The 16,664-nt window shown below is 52.3% G+C and overlaps 2 protein-coding genes across 3 annotated transcripts in view; both read left to right on the top strand.

Annotated features, from left to right (window-relative positions):
• The window catches only part of NRAS (neuroblastoma RAS viral oncogene homolog), a 4,423-nt gene extending 4,086 nt beyond the window's left edge, over positions 1-337 (top strand). The window contains exon 4 of the mRNA XM_008644683.2: positions 1-337. This exon is cut by the window's left edge and continues 696 nt beyond it. The gene's annotated coding sequence lies outside the window, so the exon portion shown is untranslated.
• Positions 338-6,257: 5,920 nt separating this feature from the next.
• Positions 6,258-16,621, top strand: AMPD1 (adenosine monophosphate deaminase 1). 2 transcript variants are annotated; one of them, XM_008644684.2, is made up of 16 exons: positions 6,270-6,343; positions 8,146-8,157; positions 9,171-9,345; positions 9,851-10,016; positions 11,412-11,574; positions 11,774-11,993; positions 12,345-12,474; positions 12,762-12,956; positions 13,165-13,296; positions 13,378-13,541; positions 13,663-13,789; positions 14,205-14,368; positions 14,700-14,820; positions 15,263-15,436; positions 15,851-15,961; positions 16,377-16,621. In XM_008644684.2, the coding sequence occupies exons 1-16, from the start codon at positions 6,322-6,324 to the stop codon at positions 16,530-16,532; spliced, it is 2,232 nt and encodes a 743-aa protein (XP_008642906.1). In that variant the 5' UTR covers positions 6,270-6,321; the 3' UTR covers positions 16,533-16,621. The 2 variants fall into 2 exon arrangements, with proteins under 2 accessions (XP_017582665.1, XP_008642906.1); XM_017727176.1 differs by lacking the exon at positions 8,146-8,157 and having other exon boundaries at positions 6,258-6,343.
• The last annotated feature ends 43 nt before the right edge of the window (positions 16,622-16,664 follow it).

Genomic DNA, 16,664 nt, shown 5'->3' on the forward strand with positions numbered 1-16,664 from the left:
TGGGGGCTGGAAAGTCCAGCAGGCACTTGTGAGACTCTTGGACAAGGGAGGGGACACACTGCATCTGTGTTTTACTTTCTTTGTGGGTGGAACAGTTTATATTCTGTATTGTTTTCCTGCAGCATTCAGATCTCTTCCAAGTTGGACCAAACCTGTCAGCTGTTCATTTTTAACATGAACTGCCAACATTTCTGGGCAGCTTCTCACTAATTAATCTGGTAACTGGAGGTTGCTTTGGACAGCTGCTATTCAGCTCTCTCTGTAACTTGCAAATTGTTTTATTCTGATTTTCTTACCACAGACTGTAAAGAGTCTCTTCAAAATGTCTCTAGACTGTAAAATGTAGTTGGAGTTTCCTTGTCAGGGAAGGAGTGTGGGGGGTTGGGGTGACTCTGTCAGGGGTGCAGAAAGTGGCTGTCCCTGGATCCCTGGAAGTGTCCAAGGCCAGGCTGGATGGGGCTTGGAGCAGCCTGGGACAGTGGAAGGTGTCCCTGCCCATGGCAGGGGCTGGAATGAGATGGGCTTTAAGGTCCTTTCCAACCCAAACCATTCTGGGATTCTGTGCTGGAGGGGAGAAGGCCGAGAGCTGCCACAGACACCTGAGCCAGCTTCTGATTGCAGCATCCCTGCAAAATGAGGAAGGAGATGAGTTCAGTGATGGCTTCAGAGAAGATGTGGGACAGACTGATGGGAATTCTGGGCTCTGACAGCCTCCAGCTGAGGGAATTGTGAGCTGAACGAGTTCTTCCCAGAACAAAACATCCTCCCCTCATCACTTGGGCTGCCCAGGTGTGGTCACTGCTGCGAAACCTCCAGTGCTCCTTGGAACGCCCCATCCTTTCCTGGTCCTTGTGCTGCTGGAATTGGGTTCTGCTCCGTGTGCTCAGGCAGGAGAGCAGAATTCCCAGCTCCGCTGATGGAGGAGGAAGGAGCCTTCAGCCAACAGAGGGAGTGTTCGGGCAGTGCCAGACCAGCGGAGCAGAGGAATTGCAGGAGGCTCAGTTTCAGTTTGTTGGTGTCAGTCACACATCTTCATTTGGAGTGCTCAATTTCAAGTGGACATTAGAAATCAGTAAACAGAGAGAGAAGAATGTTTTCCTTTTAATCTTGCTTCCTTCACTACTTACATCCTTCATTCTCTTCTGGGAATTAAGAGGCTCAGTCTGCATCACATTTTCTTTATCTGTGATAATCCTTATAAATACTTTTCTCAATTTATTTTAACTTTGACTGACGTGACACTGATAAGAATTAAACCCACAAAAATTTTAACATAAAATAATATTTTCCAGCACCATACACACAGTGGTGGGCAGAATTGTGGGGACCATTGGCTGTGGCTTGGATTCAGCATGTTTGATGTTGCCCAGAGAAGCTGTGGCTGCCCCATCCCTGGAAGTGTCCAAGGCCAGGTTGGAGCACCCTGAGGTAGTGGGAGGTGTCCCTGCCCATGGCAGGGGTGGCACTGGATGAGCTTTAAGGCCCCTTCCCACCCAAACCATCCCATGACTGATCTCATGCTGCAGGTTAAACGTGACAGAGCTGCCACCACTGCACAGCCAGGGCTGAGAAAGCTTTGTCAGGGAGAGTTTTCTGTGAAAGCCTTCCCTGTGGCAGGAGATGAGTGGCTGCTCCTGAAGAGATGTGTGACACATGGGTGCCCAGTTAATAAAAACACCCCTGGAAAATGACAAAAAGCTTTTGGGATGCACATCTGGTCACGTAGAGCAATGTGGAGTTTGTAAGGATGTTGAACGGTGACATTCTGTCATCCAGGTCTGTGGATGGGGTTTGATTTCTTGGGAAATGCAGGAGTTTGTTTCCTGGCAAGCAGGTTTGCTCAGAGCACAGCTGCCTGTGGCCATGGGAAGCCTCTGGCATTTGATGTTTGAAGGCTGTGTGGTCAGTCTGGAGAATTATTTGGATTCAGGTTCCTCACAGCAATGCTCCACACTGCCCAACATGCTCTGGGTGTCATTACAATGTACCAGCTGTAGCTCCAAAAGCTGGGAATTCTCAGAAACGTGTGGGAACTGACTGGAAAATGCATCTGCTTTCTCTTTGCTGTTCTCTTTCTCTTGGGCTCTATAGAACCTGAAAAGGGAAAAAGCCCTGGTGAGGATGGGTCTGTATTTATGCCATCTTTGGAACCTTTAGAAGGGTTTTTAGGATTTTTCCAGTTTTTAGGATGCTGCAGAGCTGATCTGCACGGGTGATACTCCCATCTCCATCAGTGTAGTTCCAAATCCAGCAAAAAATCAGGGTGTTGTACTAGTCAGGAGTGTGAACTGAATGGCTGTAATTTGTTTCAAGCTGTCTCACAGGGAACTCTGGGTTTGGTGGCAACCAAGAACTGGAAGGACAAAACCCTGTGAACTTTTGGGAAAATGACTTAGAAGATAAGCACAGAAGGTTTTGCACAAGACAGGTCCCTGGAAAAGATGTTTTAGTAGATTTGGTCCAAATATTGTTATTTAGAACAGCACAACTCTGCACTGGTGCCAAGCTGATTTCACTGTCCTGACTGGGCAGAACAGACATAAACAACTTTTGTGGTAAAATATTAAAAAAGGGTAAAGCTCTTGTTCAGAACTTCCAAGTGCCAATGACTGTGATAAATGTTGCTGTTGCTGTGGCTGAGCACAGCTCTCCAAGGAGCCAGTGGAACTCTGTGGTTGATTCTCTTTGTGTCCCCCCTCCGTGGTCTTGTTCAACTGCTCTGATCCTGTCCTTGTCCTTGGTAGGACTTTGGATTTAAACCAGGATGTTTAAGCTGCCGTAATTTTTAGTGCAGCTCAGACTTAGAATTGGATTTCAAGCAGCCTCAGGCCTGTGGGGGAAGGAGAGCAGTGGGAGTTTGAATCCCATTCTGAGCTGTCTGTGCTCCTCAAAAACCCCAAACCTTGAGTCTGCCTGTGTGTAACCCCCAGGATGGTTGGGAAATGTTGGGATCTGGACCTTTAACCCAAGGGCTAATTTGTTGTTACTTTGTTTAATTATTTGCTTTCAATAATGCATCTCTTTTGGTTTGAAGTAAATTATTTTGCTTCTTAAATAACTTTTTTAAAGAATAAACTTTGAATTCTTTGGTTGTTTTCTTTGGGTTCTGGGCATGGTATCCACGAGTGGGTTACAGAAAGTTTGTCACAGTGCTCTCTCTTTGTCTGTGGGGTGGGATTTACACCAGTTGCCACTTCTGTCATGGGGCATGGTCAGCTCTATCACAGATGTGCCCTAGAGCATCAATGAGCAGTGAGAGTGGCCTTGAGACCTGCCACAGGCTTGGTCCTGAGTCCAGTTAATGACTTCACCAACCTGTGCATCTTGCTACTGCTGAATGTCTGTTTGCAGTGGGGTCTCTCATGCTGACTTATATTAAAAAATGGAGAGGGAAGCTCCTTTGCTTGATATTCTGGTGGCAAAAACAGCTATTAAGTTACTGCTGTGCCCAAATCATGCTCTGTTAGGCTTTTAAATTGCTTGATCCAGTCTTCTAAAATACTTCCCTGTTGGCTTTCCTCCTGCAAGAAGGCAAATTGTGTCAGACCACACAGTAAGTAAATGTGCTTCAAGTGTATTTCTCCTCAGACGTTGTGTCAGGTATCTGAAACCTGGAGTCCAACCTGGGTTTTGTTCCAGGAATTTAAAAACAGACCCCCAGGAACAGGGGCATGCACCTCCTGCCACTGTAGCTCCAGCAGTCACTGCCTATTCCCAGAGGATTCACACCCTGAGCTCGGGTGGGTGCTAAAAACCCAAGGGTTTCTTGGCTTGCTGGGAAAGTTTCCCTGCGATGTCTTTGTTCCCTGCAACAACCTCCCTTGTTCCTACAAACAAGCTCCCTCCTGAGGAACTGATTTTGGTTGTGCCCTGGAACAGAGGCTGATTTCAGCAGCCCAGGGGGGATCTGTGCAGGGGATGACTGAGAGCAGCCTGGGGAGAGAAGAATTTGCTGAGAGTTTCCCCAGTGCTGGGTGAGTTGATCAAAGGCCCAGCACAGCCAGGAGTGCCCTGGGGAGATCCATGTTGTCCCCTCTCTGTTCATATTCCTCCTCTTCAGGATTTAAACCATTTTCTGGAAAATCTTGCCCCATGGCCTCTGTTTGGGCAGCTGCCCCTGTGCTGGGGATGCAAGGCCAGGCAAGCTGCAGAAGATCCTGCACAATAACCCAAGCTGCCAAATTCCTGCCAGGTCCAACCATTTTCCCTTGGCTGGACCTGGGTGGAACGAGGGCAGCTCAGAGGTGAAAGTGTGGGGTTTAGAGCCACTCCAAAGCCTCTGGGTGTGAATCATTCACTTTCCAGCTGAAAAAGAGGGGGAAGACAGGTTGGTTGTGTCAGTCCTTGAGTTTGCACAGGCCCTGGATCTAACTTTAGTACAGCGTGCCCAGGCTTTACTCAGATTTCCACCATGAGCCCACTCAAGCTGACCCTGTGATTAAAAGGGCTGAGGGATCAAGAGATGATCAAGATTCTTCTCTTGAGGAAGATGACCCCTGTATCTTAAAGGTTATTTTTGGTTTCAGATATGAATCCCAAGATATTGATGTATCCAGGAAGGTTAAGGGCGGATTTAGTCCTTGTGGGACAGCAAACAAGCAGGAGCCAGTTTTTATGGACCTTGAATGAAACAGTTAAACAATAATATGGTGTTGGAACTCAAACTCGGGGATGGGTGAGAACAAGAAGAATTCATCACCTGAAGAATTTATCAGCATGAGAGGAAGCATCCCTGGTGCTTCTCCTCTGCAGGGTGGAGGGAGGGAAATTTATATTCTTGGGGAATAACAGGGAAGTGGGGGTAAAATTCCCTAAATTCTGGAGAATTTCTCAGTTGTCACCCAGCATGTTCTGAAGTTGTGCCCATCAAATAGTGGGCACATCTCTTCCAGAGAGTTGCTGGATGCTCTGGAAATTATCTCAGCTGGAGATGCTGTGCCAGGTCTCAGCTCACCTCACTTCACTGGCTGTGCCACAAGATTCCCTATGGACAAAATCCATGGCTTGTTATTTCCAGCTCTGTATTTTATGCGGGTGACTCTCTCACCTATTCCAGCCTTTTTCTTGGACAAGACTTTTCCATAGCTCTTCCTGCAAAATGTGGCACAGGAGCCCCTTGGATGCACATGTAATTCCGAATAACGTCTGTTCCAGGTGGTTCTTCTGTTCCCTTCAATGCTATGACCAAAGCCACCCTCAAAGCAGAGCCAGACTGTGCCCAAATGCTTTGTCCTGTTCCAGGGCAGTTTTTCAATGCCATCAAGAATCGAAGCACAAACAAACAGAGAAAGGCTCTGTTTCACATCAAAATTATTTTATCCTCCTGACCTCTTCAGCTCCACCACTTCCCACCAGGAATCTGAATAAGAAGCTCAGAGTTATCCAGGCAACACGCAGGACACAACAAATTCTGGCCTTTTTCTTCACACAGGAGGTGTTTTCCAGCTGCAGGTGAGATCTGAAGAAGGTTTGAGGACACCCTAAAGGAGTGTACAGCCCTCAAAGCCAATATGCTGGAAACAACCTGCTTAAAATGAAGCCAGGAGGTGCCTCCCAACCTGAGAGCTGCTCTGCCAGACCCAAGCCATGTGTGCAGCTGAAGGCAGGAGCTCCCTGACCCACCCTGGGCTGGACTGAGATCTGGTCTCTGTCAGATACACCTTGGTTATGGCTCACCACATACAGAGCTGATTGTCATAGCAACATTATGACACAAAACTTGATAAAGGCAGTTCCTGAAAAGCTCAGGAACAAACTGTGACTCTCTACACCTTCCTTTAATTTGTTGGATTCATCTGGGAAGAAGTGAGCCCTGTTGGTAAAATCCAGGCTTTCAAACAGACCCCTCCCTCAGGAAAAATCCCTGAACAGCTCAGGTGAGAGCATATGGTTTGTACCTATCCACAGCCCCTGCTCTGATTGGGGATTTTCGTTAAACCTTTGGTTCAGCACAGAAGGCATCAGGTTTAGTCTCTCTTAAAAGACTGACTTCCACAGACCACACCAGAAAGGTGCAGCTGCCCAGGAAAGCAGAAATCTGGCCAGACACCAGGAGACACTCCATAAAGTGTAAAATGCAAGCCTGACTTAAAGAAAAAGATTAATTAAATTTGAGTTCTGCTTTCACCTGCTTCAGGGCAAGTGGTTGTGGCTGCACTTTAAATAGTCCCACAGTTGATCTCCAGTCTCCTTTTAGAGTGGGAGAGTCTGATTACAGGGAAGGGAAAGCGGTAAAATTAGTGTTGGGCTGCCAGGCAGTCACTTGGCCCCTCGTGCTCGGGGACACTGGGGTGTTATTGAGGCTCTGCAAACGCTGCTACGATGTCCCGGGTGAGAATTCCAGGTAGGTCTGAAAGCCAAGTGTGAGCCAAGGAGCCACAGGGCAGGTTCCTCCCACAGCCTCGGAGATTTGGATGTGTGGTGTCCAGGGGACCTCACTGGGGCCTTCGGGCATTTTTCTTCCTGCTTGGAGATGTTTTTGGATAGTGCAGCAAAGAAATTGTGTTATTGTTTAAATCTTTCTATGCTTGTACTGAAGGAAAATATTGTCTCTCCTGCAGTGTAATGTGTCCTGTAATGACACCATTAAATCCCTGTGGAAAGGGTCAGAGGGACTTCAGGAATCTCTGGTCAACTTGGTGAAGCTCAGAAGATGTAGGGAGCTGCAACCCCGAGGGGATGGGAGTATGAGCTGGGCAGCAGGAGCAGGGCCAGCCAGGCTCTGCAGGACAGTGCAGAGGGACATGTGACAGGTGACTGCAGAGCCCTGAGTGATAACAGCACCAAACAGCCCTGATAGGAGCATGTTTGGAATTGCAGGGCTATGGTGTAAGAGACACTGCCCTAGCACATGAAGTTGGTGTTAAAGCCTGGCCCTGCACCGTCAGTGGGAGGTTGTGAACCTTCCTGAGTGTAATGTTCGTCCACTAGAGAGATGAAAGGTCAAACTAAGCATTTCTGGGATGATTAGCTGGCAAATGAATACATGGAGTCAGAATTGTGGAGTGTGTGTTCCGCAGGCTGGGCTTTGGGAAGTCAGCAGCTGGTGAGCTGTGATGCCAGAGCTCCAGCCTGAACTGCTGGCTCAGATGGAAAAGGCAGGGGCTGCACCCTCAGATGGTGCTGCCACCCTGTCTGACCAGCAGTGAGGAGCTGTGGGAGTGCAGAGTCTCAGCTGTGTGATCCTGTTAGGGAATAAGGGGAGATGTGACCACAGGGGGATGGAACTCGGCATCTCTGAAATGACCATCCATCCTGAGGGCCACAAAGGAGAGAGTCAAGGGCAAAAAATAGCCAAGCCTGGTGCTCAGAGTCACTGAAATATCTGCTTGCTTGGTCAGCAGGAGAAGGCTCTGCTGCCCTTCCTGTGTTCCTGCTGCATCCCTGCAGGTGCAGGGAGAGACCTTCCAGGCCAGCTCAGTTGCAGCACAGGACTGGTACCCGTCAGTCTCTGGTGGTGTGGAGTGAGGTGATCTGGGTTCTAGAAAATGCTCCCCCTTGGGCTCTGCAGGGAAAGCAGAGACTGCGTCGGGCAGAAGCTGTGCCAGAGCCTTGGGTGGGATGTAACTGCAGTGGGGTTTGGTTCCATGCTGAGGCACCACTGAGGCTCCGTTGTGGGACAGGCAACACAGAACTTCCATCTTGGCATTCCTCAAAGTGACAACTTCTTCTCTGCCTTTCTTATTTTTCTTTCAGTACCTAAAGGGGCTACAAGAAGGCTGGAGGGACTTCGCACAAGGGCAGGGAATGACAGACAAGGGGGAATGGTTTTAAGCCAAAGGAGGGTGGGATATTGGGAAGGAATTCCTCTCTGTGAGGGTGGGAAGGCCCTGGCACGGGGTGCCCAGAGAAGCTGTGGCTGCCCCATCCCTGGAAGTGTTCAAGGCCAGGTTGGATGGGGCTTGGAGCAGCCTGGGATAATGGAAGGTGTCCCTGCCCATCAGATGAGCTTTAAGGTCCCTTCCAACCCAAACCATTCTGGGATTCTATGATTCTTTTATAAGTGGAAGGCATGGAAGGCTTTGGCTAAACTTGTACTTTGCTAATCCCTTTTTAATGACTGATGAGATGATAAGGCAAAAAGGCTCCAACTTTGAGGGGCTGATCACAACAGCTTTTATTTTGTCTCTGTTTTGTCTCAAACAGCAGAACATAAAGGTGAGTATTGCTGGGTTTCTCTATGCTCTGCTGTGTTACTGCCTGGACATGATCACTGGAACCAAGCAGCGGTTACGTGATCATGGTGATCCTTCAGCAGCTGGAGAAATGCTATTTCCTGGCAGTGCCAGCTCTGCCCCTCGGTGTTACACAGAATGCTCCCACCATTTGGTCCTTTGATACAGCACCAAAATATGCAATTTGTTAAATACCCTCCTGGCACCCTGAGTGCTGTGAGAACCCTCTGTCCGTTCTGCTTTGGTCCTCACCTGTGACCATGTCCTGTGTGACACTCGATGGTGAGGTCCAACCTTGGGCACTGATCCTCGCCCTGCTTCGTGTTGAGCTACCAAAACCTGCTGCCAGTGCCCCTGTGCTGCCATGCAAATAGCTGCTTCTGGGAGACGCTGCCAGCAGAACCCTTGGGTTCTTGTTTTATGGTGTTTTGTTGGCAGTGGAAGGGTTTTTAACCTTCCTTGTCCTCCTCCATAAAGCTCCAGCCTGTGTCAATGGAGACTTCGGCACCTTTGCAGCACGATGCACGTGGTGGGCTGGGGAGTGCCCAGCTCCCTGCACTGGGTTGGTGGGAGCTGAGTGCTTGGGCTGCCAGCTCTGCCCCCTCCATCCACACCTCTGTCTTCCCCCTGACTGCTGCAGCAAGTGGATTTCAGGCTCCCTGGAGCTGTAAGGGCTCTGCCAATTTTCCCCTCTTCCCCCCAGTGCATGCTCCCATAACTGCCCTTCCCAAGGACCTGCTGCTCTCTGGGCCTTTGGGCAGCACTCTTGGGCTGTATTTACTATATGCTGTACTGGGGATATCAAGGGATGTCTCCAGCCCACCAGGTGTGGCCTGGCCTTGCTGGAAATTTGGGAGGTGGCTCAGAGTCTTCTCTGGGGTGTGGGGGCCATGAGGAAATGGCAGCTGAACACAGAGCTGCCTGCAAGGGGCACCTGCCTGTTCCAGTGGCTGGGAATCACCTCCCTGTGGGACACTGAACTCCTGCTCCTTGCAGAGATGGACGAGTCCATGCGCTCCTTCGCCGAGAAGGTCTTTGCCTCCGAGGTGAAGGATGAGGAGGTCAGGGGAGAAATCTCTCATTTTGATGTGGAAGATATCTGCCCCATCTCCCGCCAGGAAATGACACTGCACATGATGCTCCAGGAGACCAGTGCCATGGTGGAAAAGCGGTGAGTTCCCGGGAGCCTGGGCAAGGAGAGGAGCACAGCCTGCAGCCCCTGGCCAGAGCAAACAGGGGGGATGTAAATCAAGGCCCTTGGGCCCAGCTCACCACACCTATGGAATAAATCCTTGATAATCCCAGGGCATCTGTGAGGTACTCCAGGATTTCCTCTCCAATTGTTCCCACTGTTGGACAGAAAGAAACCCTTGGCCTGTTCCCTCGGTGTCAGCACAGCAATGGCCACAGAGCTGTTGGGGAGGGAGACTTGGGGACTCTGGAAAGATGCAACTTCCAAAGCCTGTGGCTATTTTGTGTGCTGTGGGCTGTGCTTCTGGCAGCATCCGTTTAAGGTGCTCAGAAATCACTGGTCGGCTGATTCATGTTGTGCTCAGAAATCACCAGTGAGTTGATTCGTGTTGTGCACAGATAGAACATGGCTGTGGGAAGTCCCTGGCCCTGCACCTGTGTGTGACCATGGAATGGGGCTGTTTGCCTGAGCCTTTCCTCCGTAGCAGGAAGAAGCTGATCCACCAGAAGACGATTGCGCTGGCAGTGTCTGTGGCTCCCAGGTCTGTGCCCAGCCAGGCTGCCACTGATGAGGCCAACTCCACCTGCCCCCAGTACCAGACTGTGCCCGACTTCCAGCGGGTGCAGATCACTGGGGATTATGCCTCTGGGGTAGGTACTTCCATGGCTGCTCCCTTCCCATGCTGGTTGCCCCCTCTGGTCCCTGCCTGTCCCTCAGCAGTGCCCACTGACACAGGAGTCTGTACCAGCTGCAATGGGGAGGGTGTCTCCCAGCTCAGTCTGTGCCTCACAAGCATCTGGGAGTGCCCTGCTGCATCCCTGGAGGATCCAGAGCTGAATTCCTTAGCAGCAGCCGTGGGGTGCTGCATGTTTCCCATGGGATTCTCCAGGGCGGGCCTGGCAGGGCGGGCTGTGCTCACTCTGTCACATCCTCTCTGCTTGCTCACAGCTCTGTCTGTCTGAGGTCTGTGCACATCCAAGCATCCCAGAATGGCTGAGGGAGGTCACCAAGCCTCTGGCACAGGCAGGGTCACCCAGAGCCATTTGACCAGGACTGTTATCACATCCTATGCTAATCCTGCCTCACTCTCCTCCTCAGCCTCCTATTACATTTGTGCTGCTTCTAAGAACCTGCTGGAGGGTTGCTCAGCCTGGAGCTGCATAGCAGAGGGGATCTGGAAATCCCTCCCTGCTCAGGCACTCAGCATGTTCCCCCTGCCATGACTGTCCTAGCTGGGAGTGCTCCACTCCAGCCTCTTCTGACTGCCCAAAACACTTGTTTGTGCAGTAAATCAAAAATCCTTGACACACTGTGTCAGTGTATGTTGTTGTTCCTACTTCAGTTTCAGCCTGGGCTCCAAAAATAGCTTTAATGTTTTGCCCAGGCCTGGCTTCCATTTCAGGGCCAATTACTGATTGCAGTGAGGAATGTAAGAGGGGGTGACATTAGAATTCACTGGTTCTGGCACCAGGAACTTTCCTTTGCCATGCCTGGGTCTCTGCCTATCATCCCTTCCTTGCCCTGCTCAGGCAGAGCAGCGGGACATTGATATGGTATGATTTATGATATGATGAGATAGATACGATATGATGAGATAGATATGATATGATATGATGATATGATTGATATGATATGACAAGAAAGTTGGAGAGGGACTTTTTACAAGAGCATGTAGTGACAGGTCAAGGGGAATGGCTTCCCAGTGCCAGAGGGCAGGGTTAGATGGGATATTGGGAAGGAATTGTTCCCTGTGAGTGTGGGGAGGCCCTGACACAGGGTGCCCAGAGAAGCTGTGGCTGCCCCATCCCTGGAAGTGTCCCAGGCCAGGATGGACAGGGCTGGGAGCAGCCTGGGATAATGGAAAGTGTCCCTGCCCATGGCAAAGGCTGGAACAAGATGGTGTTTAGGATCCATTCCAGCCCAAACCATTTTTTGACATTTACCTTGCTGTGACCAAAATCTCCCTCCACCTGGGTGCACCAGGGTGTCTCTTGGACACCCGTGTTCCAGCTGTGTAGCTGCCTTCAGCAACAACTCTCTCGCAGGTGACAGTGGAAGATTTTGAAGTGGTGTGCCGAGGTCTGTACCGGGCGCTGTGCATCCGGGAGAAGCACATGCAGCAGTCGGTGCAGAGGTTCCCCAAGACGCCCTCGCAGTACCTGCGTGCCATCGAGGGCGAGCCCTGGAAACCCAGTGACATCGGCCCAGGTACCTCCAGGCACCCCAGGGGCTTCTTCTGGCTTCAGTACGGGGCAGGGCTCAGGAAAGGGCTGTGGAAGGCACTTGCCCAGGCCTCCTCCTAGGTGTCACAGTGGTGGGGTGCCCCTCCTGCTGCGTGCGGTGGGGGAGCAAGGCAGGCCTGGGAGGTTTGGGCCGGCAGCCTTATAGAATTCTCCTTTTGGTGCAGTGTTCACCCCGCCAATGAAGGATGGACAGGATCCCTTCGACACTGGGAATCTCCCCGAGGACCTGGGATACCATGTCCAGATGAAGGATGGGATAGTTTATGTCTATGCAGACAAGGCAGCGGCTGAGAGAAATGAGCCAAAGGACCTGCCCTACCCCAGCCTCGAGCACTTCATGGATGACATGAACTTCCTCTTGGTCCTGATTGCACAGGGGCCTGTGTAAGTGCACAACCCACCAGGTCCTGCCTCAGTGGGCAGAGGGAGGTCAGGGCAGCCCCCTCCCTGTCCTGGGAAGAGGGAGGAACCTGCTGATGACACACCTGGCTGCCCAAGTGTCCTTGGCCCTTGTCAGCCCTCTTGACTTGTGTCTTAAGCAAAGCAGCACTCAGGGATTGGAGACAGGACCTGCAGGTAAGCTCCCAGCTGGCCAGAGCTCTGTAATAGAGCCAGGGGAGGCACCTTAGGGAAGCAGGGCTGGGCAGCATAAGCTCCTCCACCCCAGGCAGAATCTGTGTCCCTGTGTCAAGGGGTAAGGAGCCCAGTGATTGTTCTGCCCTTTGCTCTCACCAGGAAGACCTACGCTCACCGGCGCCTCAAGTTCCTCTCATCCAAGTTCCAAGTGCACGAAATGCTCAATGAGATGGAGGAGATGAAGGAGCTGAAGAACAACCCCCACCGGGACTTCTACAACTGCAGAAAGGTAAAGGGCAAGGCTTAGAGCCCCAGGGACCCTGGAGAGGAGCTGTCACAGTGCCTGTCCCTCCCCAGGAACTGGATGTTGGAGTCCCTGTCTGTAGCAGCAGCATTGCTCCTGTGAATGGGAATGTGCTCCCTGTGATGCTCTTGGCAAAGCTGTGCCCTCTGGTTGTGTTCACCTGCTGAGCTGAGCCCTGCTCCCCACACAACATGCTCACCTGAGGGGTCTGTTTACCTCCCTGGGATGGTACCCCAGCATCCCAACTTGAAGCTGTCCCTCTGTTGTCCCAGGTGGACACACACATCCATGCTGCAGCCTGCATGAACCAGAAGCACCTTCTGCGTTTCATCAAGAAATCCTACCATGTGGATGCCAACCGCGTGGTCTACAATGCCAAGGGCAAACAGCTCACCCTGAAACAGCTTTTCCAGCAGCTCAACCTGCACCCCTATGACCTGACAGTGGATTCCCTGGATGTTCATGCTGTAAGTGGTCAGACATTTACTGTAAGATCACTCTTGGGCCACTCTCACCCCCCACGGCTTTTTCCTGTGCAGCCACACATGTTGTGTGCATTAACATTTGTGTGAGGGTACGGCAGCTCCTGGCTTTCCCATTTTGGGTGGTTTGGCTCAGTCCCTGCTCCCTGCCAAACTGTGAGGGCAGTATTTGAGCCTGATCTCCCTGCTCCAGGGCCGGCAGACATTCCAGCGCTTTGACAAGTTCAATGACAAGTACAACCCCGTGGGGGCCAGCGAGCTGCGGGACCTCTATCTGAAGACAGAGAACGCCATCAACGGCGAGTATTTTGCTACCATCATCAAGGTATGGACAGAGGGGAGGAGAACAGGGTGAAGCTGTGGTGCTGCTGTGGCTTCCCTTGCCATGGTGTGCTCTGGTTTGCAGGAGGTTGGCTCTGACCTGGAGGATGCCAAGTACCAGCACACGGAGCCCCGGCTCTCGATCTACGGGCGGTCGCCTGAGGAGTGGGCCAACCTGGCCAAGTGGTTCAACACCCACCGGGTCTATTCCCCCAACATGAAGTGGATGATCCAAGTCCCCAGGATTTAGTACGTGCTGTGGGGCTGAGGGAGCACTGTGCCTTACAGATCCCTCATCCCTGAAAGGGTTTGGGGACAGTGGGCCATGTTGTCCCTCTGGTTACCAACTAATCCCTGTTTCTGTCCACAGTGATGTGTTCAGGTCTAAGAATTTCCTCCCCCACTTTGGGAAAATGCTGGAAAACATATTTGTTCCTGTGTTTGAGGCAACTGTCAATCCCCAAGCCCACAAAGAGCTGAGTGTCTTTCTACGCCACGTGAGTGTCACCTGCTGATGTTGTCAGGTGTGGGGAGAACTGGCCTTCCTGTTTGTGCACAAGAAATGGGGTATTGGCCCTGACATGGAAAATGGCATCAGTTGGCTCGTGGTCCTTCTGCCTCATTCTGGGAAGGCCAGAAGTGCAGGGAGGGGTCAGACTCCCTGGGCTGGCTGCTGTCGTGCTGAGAATTGCTGCCCACTCACCTCCTGGAGAGGTGTGAGCTTTATTCCCAGTCCTGGACAGTGCTTGGGGGGTTGTGAGGAGTGAGGTCTGCAGCCTTCCCCAACCCTGCCCTCGGGGAGCACAGGGGTACAGCTGGGCTCTGGTGAGCTGTGGTGGGGCCGAGTGAACCCACCTGGGCATGATGAGGTGCAGAGTGTGAGATGCACTTTTTTGTTCCCTTGCCAAGCAGATCACGGGCTTTGACAGCGTGGATGATGAATCCAAGCACAGTGGACACATGTTCAGCACTAAAAGCCCAAAGCCAGAGGAGTGGACTTCTCAGAAGAACCCATCCTATACCTACTACATCTACTACATGTATGCCAACATCCTGGTGCTAAACAACCTGCGCAGGTGAGGCCTGGGATCTGCCAAGGGGCTGCCTCGGTTCTTTGACTGTTGGTGTGGAAGAAGTGGGGCTCTCCTCGCTCTGTATGTGGAGCATCATGTCCCAGAGCAATCCAAATACCCCTCAGTAGGAAATGTGATGGACTGGGGGGAAAGCTTAGGGATTGCAGAGACACATCTATTGCATGCACAGAGGAGAAATGAGAACGAGCAACATGCTCCTAGGTCAAGCTGGATTCTTGGGGACTCATGGTAGGGGCAGAGCTGGGCCTGAAGTCGGGTCCAGCCACCCAACCCTGCCGTTTGCCTGCTCTGAGTGCTCCTTCCCTGTGCCCAGGCAGCGTGGGATGAACACGTTCCTGTTCCGCCCGCACTGCGGCGAGGCCGGGGCCATCACACACTTGCTGGCAGCCTTCATGACAGCAGATAACATCTCCCACGGGCTCAACCTCAAGAAGGTATGAGGAGCAGGCTGCCAGGAGCAGCCCAAGCACGGCAGAGCAGAAGTGCTCACAGCTGCCTCCATGTAGCTGGCAGTTACGTGTGCCTCTGCTTCATGCTGACACATCCTGGCTTCAGGCAGATGTCAAATGGTTCTCTGGGTTTCTCCAGGCATGTTTGGGGGTGCAGCTGAGAAATGTATTAGATTTTGGGGGGTTTAGCCTCACAGACCCATCATAGAATATCTTTGTTATCACTGGAGCCAGCTGAGTTCTGGTATCAGACAGCTCCTTGGCCTCTTGTGTTCCTTGGCCTGAAGGATTGATTGCTGGCTTGCCCATCTCCTTCCCTGCACACAATTCCATGGCTGAGGGCTGGCCTGATCTGAGGAGTGACCTTGGAGAGGTGGAAGGTGCAGCAACTTTATCCCTAATGTGGTACCTCTGCTCATCTTTGCAGAGCCCGGTGCTGCAGTATCTGTACTTCCTCGCCCAAATTCCCATTGCCATGTCCCCACTCAGCAACAACAGCCTCTTCCTGGAGTACGCCAAGAATCCCTTGCTTGACTTCCACCAGAAAGGGCTGATGGTGTCCCTTTCTACAGATGACCCCATGCAGTTTCACTACACCAAGGTACAGTGTGAGCTGAGCACTGGGGCTGGGACTGTGGGGCTGGGACTGTGTGGGCCCCCGTTTTTTTTGGAAGCCAGTGGCACTTGCAGAGGGTGCAGCATATGCTGAGCCATCTCCCCCTCCACCAGCAGAGGTTCAGGTGGGATATTAGGAAAAAATTCTTCACTGAAGCAGGGGTCAAGCATCAGAACAGGCTGCCCAGGGCAGTGGTGCCTGGAAGTTTTCAAAATATGAGAACATGTGGCACTTTGTGATATGGTTTAGTGGGCATGGGAGTGTTGACTGAAGGTTGGACTTGATCTTGGAGAACTTTTCCAACTCCAATGATTCAGTGGTTCTGTGAGGTCTGGGACAGCTGCTGCAGAGCATGGGCTGTGCTGGCAGAGGCTGCTGACCCCTAACCCTGTGCTGCAGGAGCCCCTCATGGAGGAGTATGCCATCGCCGCCCAGGTGTTCAAGCTCAGCACCTGTGACATGTGTGAGATCGCCAGGAACAGCGTCCTGCAGTGCGGCCTGTCCCACGAGGTGGGTGTCCTGTCCCACGAGGGGTGTCCTGCAGTGTGGCCTGTCCCACAAGCTGGGTGTTCTGCAGTGTCTCATATCCCATGAGGTGTGTCCTGTTCCATGAAGTGGTGTCCTGCAGTATGTCCTGTCCCATGAGGTGTGTCCTGTGCCGCAACCTGGGTGTCCTGTCCCACACGGTGTGTGTCCTGCAGTGTGTCCTGTCCCATGAGGTGTGTCCTGTCCCATGAAGATGGTGTCCTGTCCCACGAGGTGTGTGTCCTGCAGTGTGTCCTGTCCCACGATTTCTGTTTCCTTCTGGGGTGGTCCTGCTCACGGCCTGACAACGGCGACCAGTTCCGCCCATGGGCTTAGCGCTTCCCTCGGGCGCTGCCAGCGGGCGTTCTGAGGTCGGTACCGCTGTCTTTGCCTCTGGCAGGAGAAAGTGAAGTTTCTGGGTGAAAACTACCGGGAAGACGGGCCCGAAGGCAACGACATCCGGAAGACGAACGTGGCCCAGATCCGCGTGGCCTATCGCTACGAGACCTGGTGCTACGAGCTCAACCTCATCGCCGAGGGGCTGAAGAACGAATAGGCGGGGGCCGGACTGCGGGGTCGAGGCAGCGCCGGGGCCGTGCCGGACTCTGAGGGCGCCGGGGCAGCGCAGTAAAACCCCCTCTGTGACGCGGCTCCGCGCGGCCTGAGGGGAAGGGGGCAGGGTCGGAGT

Source organism: Corvus brachyrhynchos, unplaced genomic scaffold, assembly GCF_000691975.1.
Source record: "Corvus brachyrhynchos isolate BGI_N302 unplaced genomic scaffold, ASM69197v1 scaffold72, whole genome shotgun sequence".
In the NCBI taxonomy this organism is placed as follows: Eukaryota; Metazoa; Chordata; class Aves; order Passeriformes; family Corvidae; genus Corvus; species Corvus brachyrhynchos.